Raw genomic sequence first — 20,479 nt, 5'->3', positions numbered from 1 at the left:
ACATATCTACTTCAACAATAGATAAATGGATCATATTTTCTATCCTTGTAAAAATACCACTAATTCCATGTGTTTTTAAACTACATCTAGTAGTCATGATACTGGTGGAAGATTTTTAAAATTTTTCTTGACAAAAATCACTTTTTTTCCATGAAAAGGTTAAAACAATACTGAGTAGATAAATTTCAAAGTATTTGGCTTTGAGGAATCCATTCATCTTAGAAATCATGTAGGATCATTCATAATAGTTCATATGAAAAGTCCTTACATCTGATAAGATAAACACAAATCAAATACCAACCTCATTGCTTGGATTACTAATGGTATCTCCTCCTTATTGTTAATGGTGACCAGATCCCCTCCTATTTGTCTGCAAAAATGTCGAGCTTCAAACCATGATTTCTTTCTAATTTCTGATCTGCAAAAATGCTATGGAGAAATTTATATTATATACGTGTTACAATAATAAAAGAAGTATAGTCTTGATCAAACATAAATAAGACTTCATACGAGCCGAGTATAAGTCCATTAGAGAAATAGTATTTCCCACTCTGTTCCTACAACTTTTACACTAGAGCTGCCTACTACTTAACAGTGTTAAAAGGGGGAGAAAAGAAAAAAAAAAAAGAAAAAAAAAAAAAAAAAAAAGAAAAAAAAAAAAAAAACCACCATTGCCAGAAGGGGAAAGGGAATACAATTCCCCAACAATTCTCTTTAACTTTTATAAACTGGAGAAGAGCCCAAGCCAACTTCCATATGAAGGGAAAGGGGAGTAGCTGTTGTGGAGAGGCAAAATGATCTGGGAGGAGTCTGAAAATTCAGGCAAAAGAATGACCTCATGGTAATTTACCATTCTCACTTTACATTTACAGTATAATATTGTACTAGTTTAAGAGACAACAAGCACAGGTTTGATCAAAGTTAAAAATATAATTTGGGGATAAAGGAGCCCAAATAAATAGCATTCCAGGTGAATTTGAAAGAAATGAAAAAAAAAAAAAGAAGGACTCATTAATTCAATAAAGTGATAAAAAATATTAACATCTTACAATTAGCACATTTCAACTTTGCATGATCCCAAATCACTGTTGTCACATTACACTCATTTCTTTTCCAAACTCCTTTTTTATGCCTGCTCAGATATAACTGACTGCACTTCAAACACAAGTTATCTGTAGCTTTGCATCAGAAACTCTCAAGTAAATGTCCTTCATAAACACTCATTTAATTAAGCTTTCGTGTGACTTTTTTTTTTTTTCTTTTTTTGTGGGGTGATGTGCTGATTTTAGCAAGATCCAGCCTTAGGCATTGTGATGGTAGAGGCTGCACCTCTCTGTTTCTCTCTCTGTTTCTGTTGTCTGTCACATCTCAGACAACCACATCTTTGCACAACAGACATAAAGAGCAGCGCCAACAAACCAGCTTTGCTGCTTCTGCTGTTTAATACAGAATTTTGACATTTTCCTTTGAATAATTTTAATATGGAGTTGTTTCCTGTTCTGTTTTTTTTTTCTTATCTTTTCTTTATGTCTTTCTGGGACCTTGATATTTATGTTCCTCTTCTTTCATTTCCTTCCAGTTCTTTCAACCCCTGAAGCACAAACTTCCTCATTTTCTTTCCTGTGTGTTTTCTTTCTTCCTTAATTTTTCTCCTCTCATGGATGATTTACTGAGATTTTGGTTTTTTGCTCTATTCCAATTTCAGATATTGCAAAATTAAGATGCATGTTCCTTTTTTTTTTCTTGTTTATTGTTTTTCCCCAAACAAGCTGCTTCTTTTAACTATTTAAGCACTTACTTTAAAACAGGAACTTCTGTAGTTGTTTGATACCCAACCTTCAGGGCACGTGGGCACCAGAGCAGTAGTTGGAATAGGTGGAACTGTTGCACCCTTTGCCCACTGCTTGCAAATATATTTTTGCTTTGTCTCACAGTCAAGAACATTCCATAATCCAGCTGCAGTCCCAGTTCTCATGGCTACACATCCTGGATTATTTCCTTTGTGAAGCAAAGAAAACCCAAAACAAATTATGTTGGATATTTTCTAAAGTGTGAATTAGCTAATTGTCAAAATCTTTGAGCAGCAACCATTCACTTTTTGTAATGCAATAACATTTGAAAAGCAAATTTATATTTTAGGTGGTTTTCATACAGGCAAAGTAGTATTTTCTGTTTGAGGAGATCATGATCAACATAGAATCCTAATTTTCTTTTTTTTTTTTTTCATTTTGAATGTCCTACGTAATTATTTCTTTGGGTAGAAATTAGAGTTTTTACAGTGAAATCTTGTGTTTTCAAGTGAGAATCTCATTTGGACTTATGTTAAGCCTGTTTTACATGAGTTAGCATTACCTTGGTCATGAGTGGTTTTCACATAGGTGGCATCAACCCCTCTGGTGCATACAGAGGGCACGTGTGCAAACCTAGACAGCTTCAGGATGAAACTTACCCTGTAATCTTTGCCATAATTTTAGATTGTTCTCTCAGAGGGAAACAGAGCTGCCTACATCACACAAGATGCAGTCGAATGCACAAAATGGGCCCATTCAATGGCTTATTTGTGCTCTTACTTAACTCCCTAAGTATTTTTAACATTTTATTTGGGGGTTTTTTGTTTAGTTTGGGTTTTTTTTAAATTTCTGTTGGGCACAGACCTGATGTTTTAATGGCTCTGTCTACCATGGTTCCAGGAGCCGAAATTAAATTCAGCTATAAACTCATCATTTTATGGGAATTCAAGACATGTATTTGTTCCTAAGAGCATCCTTTACCTGAATCAAAGTTCATCTACTGTTTTACTGATCATGCTCAGTCACTTATTCTCCTGATACCGTCCTGAGTTTTCTCACAGGCACATCTTTGCTATCAGAAATAATTTACTCTCATCAGCAAATCTTGTCACCCCACTATTGCACATTTTCCAGATGGTCCGCAAATATATTGAGCAGCATGGGCTTTGGCAATGGTCATTATGGGGTTCTGTTGGCGAACACCAACAGTTTTTACTTCCTTAGTAAAAATAGACCCCATAAAATAAATCCACCTTCTAGTCAGTGCCTTTTTATCAATATTTTTATTCATATAAGAGTTTTTCGGTGTTAGGTCAGATTAGCTGAAAGGCTTTTGGTAATTGAGATAGACCACACTTACTAGATTTCCCTCATTCATATGCTTTCACTTTCTGAGTGAAGCTCTGAGATTTCTATAAGCATGACCCCCCTTTCCAGAAGTGATTTTATGTATCTTTCCCACTATATGTCCTTTATTACAGATTCAGCTAATTTACTAATGGCTCATTCATTTGAATTTCCCCACATCTCCTGTAACTAAATTTGTCTTTTTGCAAAGCTCAGATGTCAAGGCAGCTTTCACAGGAAGTTACACATTAAAGAGAAGGGTTTGTTTCACGTAATCTTAAGATTTGGAGCCATGCTTAGTCCTGACTTCATGCTATCAATTTCCTCCATGATCTATTTTCTTGATGTTTCAGCTTGAAACAGATTCTCCAAAGATATCCTCAGAAAGAAAGTTTCCAGCTCAGAAAGTCCATTTTCTTCTCAGTGAACACAGATGCAAAGAAACGGATTTTCTTTTACTGCTCCAGCCTGATTGTTGAGGAATGCATTTGCTGCAGGTAGTTTGGTTTGCAGGCTGGAGTGGCAGCTGGAGGTTGAGCTCTGGGTGGTGGGACCCAAGGCAATGGGCTGTGAACTGGTGCTGACCCTTGGCACAGCAAAGGGCACAGGCACCAGTGGTCCAGCCAGGTGACCGGACACCCAAAGGCTCAGCAGGGGCCAAGGAGCCCAGACACCACTGCATTTAGACTGTAAGGGTAAAAAAGTCCAGGGTTTCCTTCGTTCAAGAACCTCCCCCTCCTTGGAGGCACCCAGCTCAAGCTGTGATTTTATTACTGCACCATGATTGAATTATTTTAGGGATCAAAAAATCTGGGGAAACCTTGGTTCAAGCAGTTAAGGAAACCTTGTCTGATTGTGAGAGTGTGGGGGTTGTAGCTGGGGAGGGACCTTGGTCCCAGCTCAGGCGATAAACTCAGGCAAGTTTACTTCTTATGAAATTTGCTGAGGTTTTATTAGTCTTTGTCTCTCATAATTTTTTAATATTTTTATTTTATATTTTCTAACATCACTGAAGGTTTTCAAGAAAGTCTTCAGAAAAATGATCTAAGACTAAAACGAACATAGTATATCCCATGGAGAGCAGATTTCCTCATGGCGTAAAAAAATTTTGTTTTCTGTGCTTCTGCACAGGATGAACCCATGAATGCAGTTTAATTAGTATCACACATTAAAAAAAATAATGGCACAGTGATTTTTGATACTTTGGGTTTGGAATTCTAACTTAAAATCCATATTACAGTTGCTCTGTTTCAAACTCTTCTCCCAGGCTAACTTTTTCACCAAAGTGTGGAATAATCTCAGGACACATTTGTTACTCCTTTTATCTCCCCATGAAGATGGGCCAAAAGTTAATCTTATGGGTAAATATATCAGATAATATAAACTAATATAAAACTGAAGTTTAAAATTTTCCCTTTGAAATTAGATTATGAAACTTGAAAATTGCAAGTACTTGCAAAACACACCAAAAATTTAAAACATAAAAATCAGAGGATGTTACTCATACAACCTAAATAGGAACCACAATCTCAGAGAGCACCCACCATCCCTCATCACAGCACCTACCAGGCATTCCTGCATCCCAGTGCGTGAAGGAGACAGCTTCACCGTTGGCCCAGCTGAAAATGCCTCGGTCCTGCACATCAGAGAGGCCAAGCCAGAAGTATTTCTCAGGCCTCAGCCCAACAAGGCTAGTCAGATAGGCTTGTTCATACCTGTAAAAGACATCACAAAGACACAAGAGAAAACAAAGTCTCTTACCCAAATCCTACTAGTCTAACGTGATGATGGAACTTTTTCTCCTATTCCTTGCTTCAAACTGGGGGACAAGACCCTACATAGGATTCAGATTCTATATAAACAACAAAGAAAGCAAAACTTTTTTGCTATTCAACTAGACACCTCATCTGTTACTTAACCATTTTGCTGCTTAGTGCTGTGTTAGCTTTCCTAGGAATATTTCATAAAATACAATCTTTTCCTATTTAAAAGCAAAGAAAAAGTCATTATCATACCTACTTTCAACGGTGGCTAAGTAACCTTCTTCTCCTTCACAAGTGGTGTTTGCTTCTGAAAATGTTGCTGGAACATGTCCAATAAAATAGCAGTAGGTCCCATATCTTCTCCAGCCCTGTAATATGGTTTTAGGATTTCCATAAAATTTTAAATAATTGTGATATCATGTATTAAGTGAAGTCAGCCATTTAAAAATGAATGAAGCACAATGACCATGAATATTATGAATTAGAAACTTTTTTCAGTGAAATTACAGATTCCTCCTAAGCAGTTTCTGTAAATGGTTTTCTAAAGTTTGGAGTAACTAAGAGAGAGGGAGAAACTTCATAATAAATAAAACAAAAAAACCCTTCCTTAACCCTTATTAAAATAATACAAATAATTCAAATAATTCTAATTGATTCTCTGACAATGTACCTATTTCATCTGAGAAACTGACATTCCATTTTCACATACTTACTTTCTTGCAACCTGCAGCAGTAATTTTTTTTTCTCCGTCTATTTTTGATGTACCTTTTCTTTTACAAATGTAACCGGCCTTCTTCTCACAGACATGGTCTGCCCAGTATCCATTCTGTGTCAGGAAAAGGTTTGAAATAAAAAGAAGATAAAGATGAATAATCTAAAGAAGATAGATAATGTCTTGGTTTATAATGAAAATTATTTGTCTTCTTCCTCCTTTTATTTTTTTAATGGAATTTTTTTCCTTATCCAATTTTCCTACACGATATCAAAACCAAATCTGCTCACATTCAGTGAAATATTAGACTGGGCTATAGCAATATAGCAAGATAGCCACAGCTGGCAGTGATAAGAAGGGAGGAGGGTGCATGGAGCTGCTGCCTGACCCGTTGTGCTGGGTCCTGCACAGGCTGTTGTGCTATGGGATGGCAAACGAGCAGGCAACGAGGAGCCAGCAGGAATCAGAGATCCCCATATACCATCATTATCACCAGAGGAAAAAGGAGAGAATGCACTCAAAATACCTCCAGAGACCTGTTTTGTAGCCCTGATAATTTAATTTGTGACTTTCAGATGTACTTAAAGAGAATATTTCACCAGTGATGCAGACATGTTTTTTTTTTCAAGGTCACACTCAGTCTCATTCTCAATCTCATTTAATTCAATCCCTACATCTCTTTCTCTGGCCTTAGCCATTTGCTGAAATAACAGAGCATGTTATTCTTTTATTAGTTAGTTTTAATATAGAAGTACAATATGTAATGAGTAATGTCACCTGGCCCTTGATCAGGACACAGTCTTCTGGCCTGTTGTTTGTAGTGGATGGCTCTCCCAGGTGCCATTTGGTGTATGTCACCGGCGTACCATCACTCCACTCAAAGTACATTTGAACCTTACGGTCATTCAGCCCAATCCATAGCTTGTCTGTTGGATCTAGGGATGGAAACAGAGATATCTTTTGACACTCTGCCCTTTTCACAGCACCAACCATTAAGCTTTGGACATAGAATTCCTTTCATAAATTTATGAAGCATAAAATTATTTGGTATGCTATATGATACCTTTATAAATTAATATTTTCACATATATATTAAAATAAAGACTGTATGCTTTGGAAAATTAGGCTGTAAGGAAATCCTTGCACTGGATGAAAAAATTTTGCTCTTCTTCCTCATAACAGTGGGTGTGAATTACCAGCCTAATGCTGATACATCACAATGGTGTGATACAAATCTGAATAGTTACTTTTCAGTTCCATTGCATGGTCAAATTTTAAAATACTGGTTTTATGTAATTTGGAGTGTGAATGCTTTAAGCTTCTTTCAAAAACATGAAAAATATAAAGAAAGCCCCTAAGCCCAGCCCCCCAGACCTACATCAATTTCTTTGGCAATAAATAAAATCAGTTTTTTCAACATCCATAATTAGCAGGAACTATCAATTCAGCTGTCTTTTTTTCCGTACAGGCAAAGACAAGAGACCCCCTGGAAATACTCACTGTACCCAAGTTGAGACACCATAAAATTGTGCTCCTCAAGGCTTTGGATGCTGGCCAAGTGACTCCCTTCCTTCTGACAAGAGGCCAAAGCTCCTTCCCATCCTTTGCTGTCCCTGAAGATCTTATAGCAGTGATCTACATAGGACACCCATCCATCGGGGCAGGTAACAGCTCCAAGGTCACCTAGGAACACGTACCAAGGTTTAGAGGATTTCAATTGCCATGCAAGGTACATGACACTGAAAATATTTCCATTTCATCTGTGCAAAAGTTCTAAACTAAGAATTATCTTTTGAAATTCTCATCATAAGGAAAATATGAACACAAAATTTAATAGACATAAATGTGATTCTGTAAATGATGCAATTTTTTTGCTTGGAAAAGGAAGGCTTTTTAATACAAATAATATTTAATAAAAATTCTAAGTTTAGTCAAATGTCTGCAACAAATATATTAATTTTGTAATGTATTGATCAAACATGTTAGTTTTTAAATTTATTAATTTTATCAGCTTCTGTATCACCTAGTAGTTATTTTTCAGATAGGAGAAATCAGACATTATCTGCAACTAACATAGAAGGTTTACAAATTTTTAAAGGATTAAGTATATTGATAGAGTAAAAGTCATCAACACAAACTTGTAGCTAGATGGATACATAGGGTCACACCAACAGGGAAACCTTCATACACTTCACATATCTTTTCTCACTTCAGTGTGTCAATCTTCCACTCTCTTGGTCTTCCCCCACTTCTGCAGTGAGCTCTGAACTTGCTTATCTGGATGCTGGCTGACCACAAGTCATGGAGAATGACTTAAAATCACACTAAGTTATGCATCTTTCTTTCTTTCTTTCTTGGGCTTGTATTTACTAATGTCCCTCTTCTGAAGTAATTTTTGGGTTGTTCTCCCTTTTGATGGTCAGCATTGTGTGTACTTAAATGGGAGACCTGGCCACTGAAACACAGACAGAAGGGACTAGTTGGATATTCTTTGCTTTTATCTGTTTCAATCTGTGTGTTGTGGAACTGGAGGTCAGATTAGAAAGGTTGAAATCATTGTAAAAAGAAACCAGAGAAACAAGAATTAGTTCTATTTCTAATAAAATTCTTATGTTCATCTTTGTCAATATGTTGAACGATTCAGATAACAGCTTCTAATTTAATTATCAATATATAGCAACGTACCTGAAGGAACCAAAGTAAAGTTCCTTTTCTTACAAATATAACCAAGTTTCTGATCACATTCCCAATTTTGCCATTTAGCTTTTATTTCAGAATTCAAAACCACACAGAGCTTTCCAGATTCTGGAGATGGGCTTCCTTTGGGAAAAGTACAGGGAGAAAAAAAAAATGAACTCTTCTGAAAGAATAACAGAGCCCTAAGGTCTAAAATACACTCCTGGATGAAATGATGGAGGTCATGGCTTTCCCACCTTTGGCAAGAGCTAATGTATGTCTCCAGTAGTGGAAATGTCCGTATGAAATGCAGTGTGTAAGTTAGGTAAATGCATACAAACCTGTAAACTCATACTTTAGTTGCTAGTCAAGAAATGGAAGACTAAATTTTTGGGACAGGCAGTGCTGCTTTCACAGCTAAAATATTTTTGCAACACACTGAAGGTTTCTGTCTTATATTGCTATAGAAAAAGAGATTTTTCTAAAGCTAAAGCAAGAAAAGCTAAATTACTTACGGCATATCTACCGGATAATAAAATTTACAGCAGTATTTGAGGTATGTATATTTTGTCTTTGGAAATACAAAACCAAACGAAGTCACATCTACCTGGAGCCCAGTTTAAGTACTGGAAAGGGCTGCCTCCAATCCACTCCCATCCACTACTCAAGTCCAGTCTGTTGAGTCCTATCCACAGTGCAGAATATGTACCTTCTGTTAATTCTAAATTACAAAAATAATATAAATTATTTTATAAATCTCTTTTGTATTAGCAATGGTCACTTACAATGTCTCTAGGAAGACTTGGAATTCCTAAATATCTAACTGCAAAAAACTGTAGATATTATGGTACCTAATAAATTCAAATATGCCAAAGTTTGAATATTGTAAAAAGGCAAAAAACCAGATACTCCTTGCATTATTCTATCAACTAATGCAAAATGAACACATGTTATATCCACAGAGTATAACCAAAACAAAACTGTATCTGCAGAATAGGCTATATTCTGTACATTTAAGTAGAATCATTGGTAGAGTAAAAATACAAACAATAAAAATAAATCTGTTAGAAGTTAACTTAATCCTTAAAACAAATAAAAAATATTTCTTCCATATCATTCCTTCATCCATCTGTGGAAAAGCAAAGCTGCAATTTGATACCTATAAATAACTGGCATTTTTCAGTTTGGCAAGTGAATGAAAAAAAAGCTGTCAAAACTGCAGTTGAAACAAAACATCCTTCCTTTGGCATAATGAAGGATAAAACATCCTTCTTTTGGAATAACGATAATTCTATTCTTTCTTTTCAATTTTTTTGAAGCTTCCTTTTGACCAAAAGTAAGACTTCAATTTACTTTTCCGGATATTTTATTCCATCCAAAAAAAAAGATGTTTTAATACAAAATAAGATCTGTAAATATGAAGTCAAACTGTTACACTTGCAGGATGCTGGAATACTTTGAATTCTATGTAACTTTGGCAGCAACTTTGGTATGAACTTGCAAATTCTAAAAGATTTTTTTTCTTGCCCACACATATTTAGATCCAAAGGCAATGGCCAAAATCATACTAAACAATCCCTAGCAATTATGACAGCCTGAACAGATCCTGAATGTAAGCCAGGGTTTGCTTTACTGCCTTACCTCTAAGGTATGTTTGTTCATGAATGTCTGTAATACTCAGTAATTCTGCGTTTTGCTGCTGACAGCTCTTCCTGGCTTGGTGCCATGTGAGAGCTGAGTCAGCATTTATTTGGTAGGGTACATTTGTTGACAGATCTGTAGTCCATGTACTGTCGAAAATGATGTCTGTGGAAAGGACAATAAGAACAGAGGTCACAGTAACTTGCCAACAGAAAACTGAGTTGCAGGTTCTCATTCTGTGTCAGAGGTTCTCACTTGTCTCCTTAAATTTTACCCAGGCTGCTCTTTCAAGACCACTGAAAATACTACAATCAGATGGGGAAGGACAAAATTAAGGCTGGTAAGCTGACAGGTAAAGCTGGCCTGTACTGCTGCCTCCTGTTCCATGAAGAGAGACAAGTCAGGAATTACCATAAGGAAATTGATTGCATAGGAAAATGCATTGCATGGAGTACGTGGCAGAAGTCCCAGGTGAAAATTTTGAAAAGATGTGCAACATCTCCTTCTCTCTCTAGACAGCAGCTCCCACTGAGAGCTGTAAAAACTAGCCCTAGACCTGAATTTAGCAACAAAAAAGTTCTTAGATAAATCTCATCCCCTTTCAAAGGGCCTCTGGATGTGCCTGTCACACAGCAATGGTGCTGAGCAGCATCATGCTTCTCCTCCGACTACCTTTGCATCTTTGATTTGTTGAAGATCTCTGCATGCTCAATCAAGCACAACACAAAATAACATCATGTGTTTCCAAACATTCCCAAAAGTCAGTATGAAGAGGAACTTTTAATAAAGAACTGAACGCTGGGACTAGCTTCCAAAAACACTGAAAATCATTCAATGACCCTATGTCACACACCTTCAGGGCTCAGTGTGTGAGGTATCTTTGCAGGAACCTGGAAAGCACAGTTGACTAGGGATGTGTGCCACACTGAAAGTCCACTTTAAATCAAATGGAATAAAGAGCATTCTAATTAAAAAAAAAAAAAAAAAAAAAAAAAAGACAATGCTGAACAGGAGCCATGGGGAGAAATATAGAAGAAAGATGAGATGTGTCAGGTGGAGATTTCAACATCATGAATGCAAAGCTCTCCAAGCCATAAAGGGAGATAGAAGGGGAAGTGACAGAAATAAAAGTGGTTGAAATTGCAGAGAAATGTCAGGCAGACGTCAAAGGGATGGAAAGGCTGCTTTCTGGACAATATGAACAGGGCTTAAAAGCATGAATAAGAGGACACATTCCACTTTAGCAATAAAATATATTCTCATGAGAATCATGCAGATTAAAGCATTAGCTTCAACATCAATCTTCGTACGGCGCTCATTTTCGTGCCCACTTCCATCACAACAGGAGGCCTCAGAGAAGGGTTGTAGAACAGTGACAACAGCACACAGCCTGGCTGGGAAACAGTAAGGAGCTTAGAATTATTGTGCTGCTCAGTAACACCCCCACAGTAATTGGGAACTGAATGCTGTTTTACTCTTCAGTCACTCTCTTCACATCTTTGTGCAACATGCCATTTTCTTGCATAGAGACCTGCAGCATGTGGCAGTGCATCATATACTAAAATACATTCTTGTAAGTCAGGAGTTGTTATTACGAAGATGATCATATTCTGCTCATGCTGGTTTGCCAGCGGCACGCCCAGGAGAGCTGGAAGGGGGCAGGCACCTCACCTCCGGAGGGGCAGAAGCCGTACCGCTGGTCCGTGTCGTAGTCGGCGGTGGTGGCGCACCAGAGGCGGCCGTCGGCACGGCCTGCCGCCGTGCACTCCGCCCACCACTGCCGCTCGAACAGGAACGGGAAAACACACGGCGCCCCGAAAGCGTTCCCCAGCAGCGTGAAGGTCTCTGAGAAGACAAAATGATAACATGAATGTGAAAAGTAACAAATGAAGGTAAACTAAGGGGAAAAGTAACGTCTGTGGCAGAATTGCACCTCAAAGTACTTTCCACTGTTCCCATAACATGAAATAATTGTTTCAGCACTTTTCCAGACTTCAGCTGCTGATAGGTGTTTTAGAGCATTGCTATTCTAATGTAAAGTAATATATCATAGATGAAGTCTATAATTAAATTTCTGACCAAGATGCTTTTGTAATCTTAATAAGGCTCCAGAGCTCTACCCTAAGATGCTTGTATTTCAAACAATGTTAAGGTTTATATAACATGTGCAAGAGCAGGAGCTAATATTTATAAGACTTGATTCCTGGAAAAAAAGTAAACATATATTAGACTATCTATCTCTGGTTTTATTCCAGTGATCAATTAAGTATAGCATACGGTGAAGCAGCTTCCCACATGCAAAGCTAAGAGTTCAGTATTCAAATATCATGTGAGGAGGATTTTAAAGCATTCATTCTGGATGTGGGAAAGCCATTCAGAACAATCAGACTCAAGCTAATCAAAAAAGGTAATTGCACTTGTGGCTATAATTATTCCATGAGCATCCTCATTTGCTGAGTCAAAAAAGCCATACCTCCTCCACCTAAATCAGTACTTTCAGACCTTTCTCAGCTCAGCCATATTGTGCTTTATTCATGGGGATGTAAATTTCATATCCCGCTGACTGTGTAAGAAACTTCTCAGTGTTTATGTGCTCTGTTAATAATGCGATGACATAGTATGGTGAGCAATAATGACCTTAGAGAATACTTTTACATAGTATGAGAGTAAGTATGTATATACATATTCACTAATATGTAATACTAATATATGTTTTTATAGAATACTTTGAGAGTACATGTAATATTGACAGTACTTGAAATACTAATGTACTATAATACATAGACTAAAAATTGTGCATGTATAATATATGCTTGGACATAAATATAACATTAAATTCAAAGTTAAATACCTCAGTGCATGGATATTCTAAAACTCTGATGGTCACTGAAGGAGTCAGAATAGTCAGAGCTAAAGATCCTAAACACTCTAACACTCACAAAGGAATTAACGCAAAGAATGAAATAATCAGTTTCCTGTACCTTCATATCCCTGGGAACATAAAACATCCATGGCCCCATAGATATTCCATTTATTCTTTGCACTCAGCTCCTTCTTTAGCAAAACATTATCGTGCTCTTCATTGCCAGGACTGAAAAATAAATCTTTTCCTCGGATTGCAAGGAGGCTTTCATTTCTGCATTCCCACCACTGGAGCTCACTTTTTTGATTACAAGGGTGCAGGGTGACCATGGCCTGATCCTTCTTCAAAGGCACCCCCAGGCATAGTTTCAGTTTCACACTCATAAGCTGATGATCTGTGATCCACCTGAATTTTTGTGATTCATTGTCTTGATTGCAAGTGGCAGTTCTAACTGACTGTGCAATAGATGCCTCGAGACAGAGCCTGTTGATTTTATTATATAGTAAAAATGTTTTAATGTCTGTAAAAAAAACCCAACACATATCAAATAGTTAATATAGAATATATGTATAGTGGATAAGCGATATGATTCTGCTTCCCATTCACATGAACAAGTCATTGCATTCATGTAAGACAAAAACATTGTATTTTTCAACAGGATCCAGAGCAACATCAATTCTGCTGATTAAAAATGAAGTAGACAATAGAAAATGTATCTTGTGATTATATGTCACCATACTGTGCATCAGTGGTGGGCAGCAGCAGCAACTGAGCTAAGCACAGTTTCTTGGATGGTTTTAGGTCAGTGAATTCTCTCAACCACACTGATATTACCATTACCTTGTTCCATCCAACCTATCCTCAGATGCATGGCCCTGTAGACCTCTTTCCTCTAAAAACTTTGCTCACCCTTCCAGATCTTAGAGGTCTCCTAGTGGGTACACAGGCATCTTTGCTGAGCTGTTTGCCTTTTCTCCCCTAAATCCAGCTTTCCTTTCCTTTTTGTCATATAAATGTGAGTGAACTGGTCTGGGTTTCTCAGGGGTCACTCTGGGCTCCTCAGCCATGCTGAATACAAGATCTGCCATGCCCTGCTATGAGCCAGGAATGACTTTGGGAAGCCAATCACAGTCTGAGAAAGTAGCAAGGACTGGGGAGTACTAGCATCTGACACTTGCTAGTGGGTAAAGGCTGGTGAAAGTTAGAAGGTACACCTGCACCAAAAATTGGATCCCTAGCTCTCCAGGCAGTTTATCTGATCATGCCTGAAGTGCTGGCTTCAAGGTAAGGGAGAGACATAGGGGAGCTAATTTCAGTCCTGCGATGAGTTTATCAGCAGCAGTTGTGAACCATGCCTATGAATTTACTCTGCTGCCTTGTCTTTCACTTTGTGTTTCCTGCCAAAACTAGTGGAATTCATAACCAGTTTTGGTCCCTAATCCATGTCTTGAGCAGTGGGTGTCATATTTAATGAAAATGTATTTAAGAGGTTAAAGACATTTCCTTAAAAAGCTTGCAAAAAAATTAAATCTATGTAATTGATAATATACAGTACACTGAAAATAATTATTCTGGCCTGCAGGGAGACCATGGTGATTAAAAAAATACCATATACTCTGAGGAAATCTGTGACAATCCTCAGGAGTTGGAAAGGTAAAGGATTTAACCTTAAACGTTCAGGCCTGCAGAAGCCACCTGTTTGAGAAGTGCAGATAAAGATATAGCAGTAGTGTTGTATACTGCAATTCCACAAGTGACTTCCTAAACTTCAGACAATTTTATTTAAGAAAAAATTCTTCCATCCACTTTATTAATGTCAGTGAATTCAGTGAGTCTGTTCAAAACAGTGAATAAAACCCCTTCAGAGCCATAATCTGTGAATATCCTAATGTCCTACCAGTATTTCTGCATTTCACCACTCCTGGAGATTTTCCCTCCCTGATTTTGCAACCATTACCTGGACACCAACAGCTCAGAAATAAGAACACAGAAGTGAAGAATTAAATAAATTTTTACAAAGGCATTCAAACATATATCATTATTAGGTCTGATCTTCTGGGGTCATTGAAATGATAGTGCCACTATATATGAATAAAGTCATTAGGAATTGACTCTCCAGTTCTTTCTGTAACCATTTCGTTTTTTCTGTGAGATCATTCCCCTGCCTCTTGCCTGCCATTAAGAGGTTCCCCATCCTCAAAATAATAATGTACATATTGGCAGCACCACAGAACCACAATCACCCAGAAAAGCCAGAGGAGTGGAAGCACTTTCATAAGAGCCTTCACAGCAAGCAAGCAGGAGGCACTTACCCACCAGCTGCAAAGAACTGTGAACAAGAGAGAGAACAAACAAGAATGCAGAGAACATAATTGTAAATGCTGTTTCCTTTTCTTCCCTTCAGCAAAACCTGGATGGTGAGAGTCGAGAGTTGCTGGTGATAATGTCCTGCTGAAGAGAGGACAGCGCTGGTCCTCCTCAGTTTTGCAGGCTGGATGGTTGAGTAAAAACTCTGAGTGCTAAAAAAGGAAACATTCCGTCACATGCCAGGCTGCTAAAAAACAAGACCACACGGCACAAATTTTACCCTCAAAAAAGATTGACTTCTCACTGAGGGCAAACCATGCTTCCTTGGAAAAGCAGGTGGTTACAAGTTTATATCTCACTACATTCCTATTGTCTCTGCCGAGGAGACCTGTGGAGCTTGTGGGATCAAATCAACAAGGAAGTACTAAAGAAAGAAAATCAGCCTTAGCTTTTAAATCTTACAGCTTAACTATGCAGAATAAAAAAAAAAAAATAACTATGCAGAATCAAAAAAATATGAGAAGTCTCATATTTTCATCTGTGAGAAGAGACGGAAGTGAATTTTAGAAGATTTAAGTGAAATTCATTCTGCAGGGCATTAGAAACTTCTACAGGAGTTTGCCATTATCCTACATTTCTGCAAAATGCAACTAGAAAACTGTGTGAAAAATAACTTATTGGAAAACCAATGCTTCTTTTTCTTATGAAGTAATTCTTGTTTGAGAGCCATACCAAAAGTCAGTCACAATTTCAGGAAACGCCACATGTTGTTTTTTACCCAGATCAAGATCCCACCCCGGGCAAGCACTCAGCACTTTGTTTCCAAACTTAAAGATGGAAACTTGAGGAAAACAAACAGCACTCTCAATACTCCATTCCTGGCCACTGTAAACTCTCCCTATAGCTGTGTAAAGGACTGATTTTATCACAGCAGATTTTTAATATGGAAATATTTTGGTTTGTTTAGAAAAACCTCTAAATGGAAAAAAAAGTATGTGATGCAAAAATATAATTAATAATAATATAATAAATAATATATACTAGTGATGATATGATATGATATGATATGATATGATATGATATGATATGATTATAATAATAAACTGTTATAACATACTGATTGGCACCTGTAGCAAAAGTACGATATCAGGAAAATTTGTCATCCTCTCTTGTTTTTGAGCCAAGATGACTGCATTTCCCAAATACAGGATTTGATCCTGCTTGTCTGCTCAGAAGAAAGACAATGCAAGAAAGGGGCTAATTCCCTGAGAAAATTTATGGGATTAAAATAAAAGGAAGAAATTGAACAGTTAAATAAGAAATTACAAGAAAACACTAGGTATAGATGCTAGGGCAAAGTTAACTGAATTTTCTTTTTCAGATGATAACAAAATGTACTAACAAGAAGGATAAAGTAAACTGCTTCTTCTGGAAAATAGATTTTATCTAAAACCATAATTTTTTTACTCTTCTGCTAAAGATCTTGCCTAGAATGAGCAAGTTTTCTTTGGCCTTAAGTGGTCTACCTTATGCTTACAATATTTCCTTACAGCATGTGATCTATTTATATAAAAGATACATTGTCATTTATATTGCCAGGGATTTTAACAGCCTTGTTCTATCCTGGAGCCTGTCCAACATGAGGCCATGAAGAATTTAGTTTTCTTCTCAGCTGGACATTTGGTAATAACAAAGAAATAAAAAGGAAAGGATCCATTTTCTTCAGCCTCTTCTGTACCTTAAGCCATGCCAGAGCCAGCTTCAGCATGGTAGTAAAGCAAACATTGGTTTCCTTTCAGCCTGGTTTCAGACAAGTCTTAGGGCTAAAAATCTGAACAATTGCACTGCATCCTTGATACCCCAGACACAGCTGGTGTGCTTGCACCTCTCTTCCTAGAGCCAGTACTATGAATTATGGGGTGCTGCGCTGATCCCACAAAGGGGAACTTGCACAAGGCTGTTGAAATCCTGGAGGAGAGATTTCCAAGGAAGAGCAGAGGCAGAGTTAAAACGTTAAAATTATGTCTCTTGCACCTGACACATACCTCAGGGAGCACCTGGCAGGAGGTGGCACTGTCTTCTTGTTCCTTTGCACTTGTGAAATCTGGCAATGTCAGGCACCTGCCCCTAGCCACTGCTCACAGGTGAATCTCACCGCAAGCTGCATCCAGTCATGAAGTGCAGGTTGGCCACTCCTGATCTGAAAAGACAGAAATTGGGCTAACAACAAAGTTGTACTCCCCAGCATGAATTTAGACAAGTCTCTGTTACTAAAAATTCAATTTTTATGCCAACATCCCAAACACTAGTCTCTCATGGAGAGTACTGATAGCTTAAAAGTTGACCTGTTAAGGATTCCCTGGAATCCCACCAAATTCATTAAACTTCTACTATCTCTAAGATTAAGGGGAAAAGCATAATCTCAACAGCACCTTATACCCACCTGTCTGATAGGTCTGAATGGAGAGGAAGTGGGAGATAGCATGCCATAGTGGCTTTGCAGGTGATAATTTTCCAATCACTGATGTTAGGTGTTCACAGACTGCTGCAGTGACATAGAAAGACCCTACAGTGCTTTGGGATCCCTTCCAAGCAAAGATCTGCTCTGATGAAAAAGCAGCTATGGGCAGGGTAAGTGTGCCCCATGCAGCAGCTGCAGTGTCTGAGAGCCCCCAAGGCACTCCTGCACTCCTGCACTCCTGCAGACCAGCCCCAGCCATGGGGGGCTCATTGCAAGGTCATTGCTCTCATGGGTTATGCCATTAATTGGTCTTGCTTTGCCAAATTTCATTGAATATTTTGATGAACCCACCATTTTTCTGGTCAAGTTCTAGCAAGCGGGATGGGCACTCTTTGCCATAATCCGTCATAATCCTTCTCAATCAGGCTGACAAAGGCAACAGTTTAAAGTTGTTTTGACAAGGTCAGAAAAATGAAATCCACACGGATCAAAATAAGAACTAATTTAGGGAAATAAACCATAGGAGTGAAAGTACTGTGGCTGTTGCATTAATTTTCTTGACTTCTGCACGTACATAGTGAAAGCAACCGCAAAGCATGTAGTAATTAAGCAGAAATATTTTTATTTTTCACCATCCTACTCTGATTTGATTGTTATTTGACTAAAGGAATTTCCCCAAGCAGAATCTAGTTTGCCTGTGACCGTAACTGGTGAGTGATGTCTTCCTGCTCTTATCTCAGCCCAGGAACCTTTTGTGGTACAAGTGTCAATAATGTTAACTTGAGGAAGAACAGCAAAAAACTCAGCTGTGCCTTATGGACTTACATTCAGACCAAAGTTTTGAAAAATTAGCAATGCTGAATCATTAATGTAATCTCCTGGAAAGTATGCAAGTTGCATAACATCTAAGAATGTTACACATGCTTTAAAATATTTAACAATAAATATATTTTTGTTAATGTTCCAAAGGCTGTGGATCACATGATTCAATTAGAAAATCATGGAAAATAGCCCTGACAACAGGGGCCACATTCAAGGGATGGAAGAATCCCCCATCTAGGACACTGCACCCAAGGGTGCACGTCACAGCTGCAGATGTTGCATAGGCCTGCCTGATGACACAAGCATCTGAACCTCAGTATTTTGGCTGAGGCATAGCAGACAAACTTATGTTCCATGAGTGCTGGTTTACAGACACACTTATCAACCTTTTGTACTACCCTTTAACTGCTTCTTGTTAACTGAGCCTCAGCAATCACTGGAAATAATCAACATGCATTTTTGGACTATTGTTTAAATAATGGAGAGTAGAAGAAAAAAATAATTAGTCCAGTCATACTTCCTGGATACCAGTATATAGTTTCTAAAATAATTGGGAAAATGCCTGTTCTTTATATTATCTCTGTGATTAGTCTTTGTTTTCTTCCTTTGCTTTATCACTGTTTCCTTTCTTATAAAAAAAGTGTATACCACTTTCCCATGGGCAAACACTTCAAGGAGCATTTGGACAATGCTTTTAGTCATATAGTTTAGTGTTAGGGTCTCCTGGGAAGAACAGGGAATTGTCCTTGATGATCCTTATGAGTCCTTTCCAATTGAAGGTATTCTAAGATTTTTTTTTTTTTAAGATTTTAAATCCTTTTCTTTTTGTAAAATTCCCTAAAATTTTTGTAAAATTCAAATTTAAATGCCAAATTTGACTTGCATACCTTAGAGAAACGTGCTGAAGCAGGAAACTTGGCAGAAAAATGTACTTAAAACATTTTCTTCCCCCACTGCTTGTGGATTGGTGAGGTCCAGAACATAATTTTAAATATGGGTAACAAGGGCATATGAAAAATCCCATATCTGAAAAATGTCCTAATGCCCAATACAGATTTGTGGCCTGACCTATGTGTCAGTCTCTATGGGGACAGTGTCTGAAGTTCTTTGCATCCACTGGCAAAGAGGACACTGGATTTCTCCCCCTGCTCACAAACCTTCCAAATACAATTGTATCACACCTATTTTCTGAAAGAGGAAGGAAATTTCATAATTAACAGCACAGAAGGAGATAGAGAGAGCAGACATTCACATGGATTGTTACCAAAGAAATCTCTTAACTACAAAACTATAAAAAGATTTGCAGGGCTTAGGGGTTTTGTTTGTTTGTTTGTTTTTTGGTTTTTTGGGGTTTTTTTATTCTCGTAAGCTGCACACACTAGTTCAAATAAAACAGCAAAAGGAGTTCTGTAAATAGCTGTAAAGGCTGGCTTTAATCTGAAATAGTCTCCAGATTTCTTTGTTATAAAGGGTATCTAAATCTCTCACAGCTCTTCTAGTCATTGTAATATCACTGCAGTGCATTTTCTTCTTTTTTACTTCCTTTAGTTATTCTTCAGATACAAGACCTTGTGTCACGGTACACTGCACAAAAAATTTCTAGGACGATCTGAATTGCCTCTAAAAAGCTGGTGAACCTTGGTCAAAGCTTCAAATTCAAGTCAGAGCCAAGTCCCAACTAAAAGACTGTCCAAGGCCGCATTCTGTGCAGCCAATGTCATGATTTTTTCAGTCACCACTTTTCTCTAAATATTCATCTAACTAGGCACATCATCCATCAAAGTAGATTTTTTGGATGCTGTTCAGATCACTGCATGTACAGAATACTCTTAATTTAGCTGATTTTCCATATTATTAAGCCAATATGCATTTCAAATGAGTTGGGGCTCCTGCCCACATTCTCAATAATCTCTCACTTGGCAGCACTATAGTCTATCACACTTAAGTCTGCTTTGGAAAGCTTCAGTGCAGAATGCACTTTTTTTCTCATTTCACATGAGGCAGTGTTGCTGCACTCATGAGCTTAATGCTTCCTACCAAAACATAGCAAGCGCTGTTTAAAGTCTGCTCTTCATTTCCACATGAAGAATTTTGTC

General features: G+C 37.7%; 1 protein-coding gene across 1 annotated transcript in view; it reads right to left on the bottom strand.

Moving 5' to 3' along the window:
• LOC136298105 (macrophage mannose receptor 1-like) overlaps nt 1–15,167 on the bottom strand; it is a 32,818-nt gene extending 17,651 nt beyond the window's left edge. The window contains exons 1-13 of the mRNA XM_066198577.1: nt 15,106–15,167; nt 12,912–13,313; nt 11,602–11,775; nt 9,931–10,095; nt 8,897–9,010; nt 8,299–8,433; nt 7,114–7,296; nt 6,391–6,548; nt 5,614–5,727; nt 5,153–5,268; nt 4,704–4,852; nt 1,799–1,998; nt 302–429 (exon numbers count right to left, since the gene is read on the bottom strand). Coding sequence (XP_066054674.1) covers nt 302–429; nt 1,799–1,998; nt 4,704–4,852; nt 5,153–5,268; nt 5,614–5,727; nt 6,391–6,548; nt 7,114–7,296; nt 8,299–8,433; nt 8,897–9,010; nt 9,931–10,095; nt 11,602–11,775; nt 12,912–13,313; nt 15,106–15,163 — 2,096 coding nt within the window. The 5' untranslated portion in view covers nt 15,164–15,167. The remainder of the gene's footprint in view (nt 1–301; nt 430–1,798; nt 1,999–4,703; nt 4,853–5,152; nt 5,269–5,613; nt 5,728–6,390; nt 6,549–7,113; nt 7,297–8,298; nt 8,434–8,896; nt 9,011–9,930; nt 10,096–11,601; nt 11,776–12,911; nt 13,314–15,105) is intronic.
• Between the last annotated feature and the right edge of the window lie 5,312 nt (nt 15,168–20,479).

Source organism: Chamaea fasciata, unplaced genomic scaffold (assembly GCF_029207755.1).
Source record: "Chamaea fasciata isolate MVZ Bird 193981 ecotype frontalis unplaced genomic scaffold, bChaFas1.0.hap1 SCAF_1, whole genome shotgun sequence".
NCBI lineage: Eukaryota > Metazoa > Chordata > Aves > Passeriformes > Sylviidae > Chamaea > Chamaea fasciata.
Note: the sequence above shows the minus strand (reverse complement) of the source record. Positions and strands in the feature narration are given on the sequence as shown.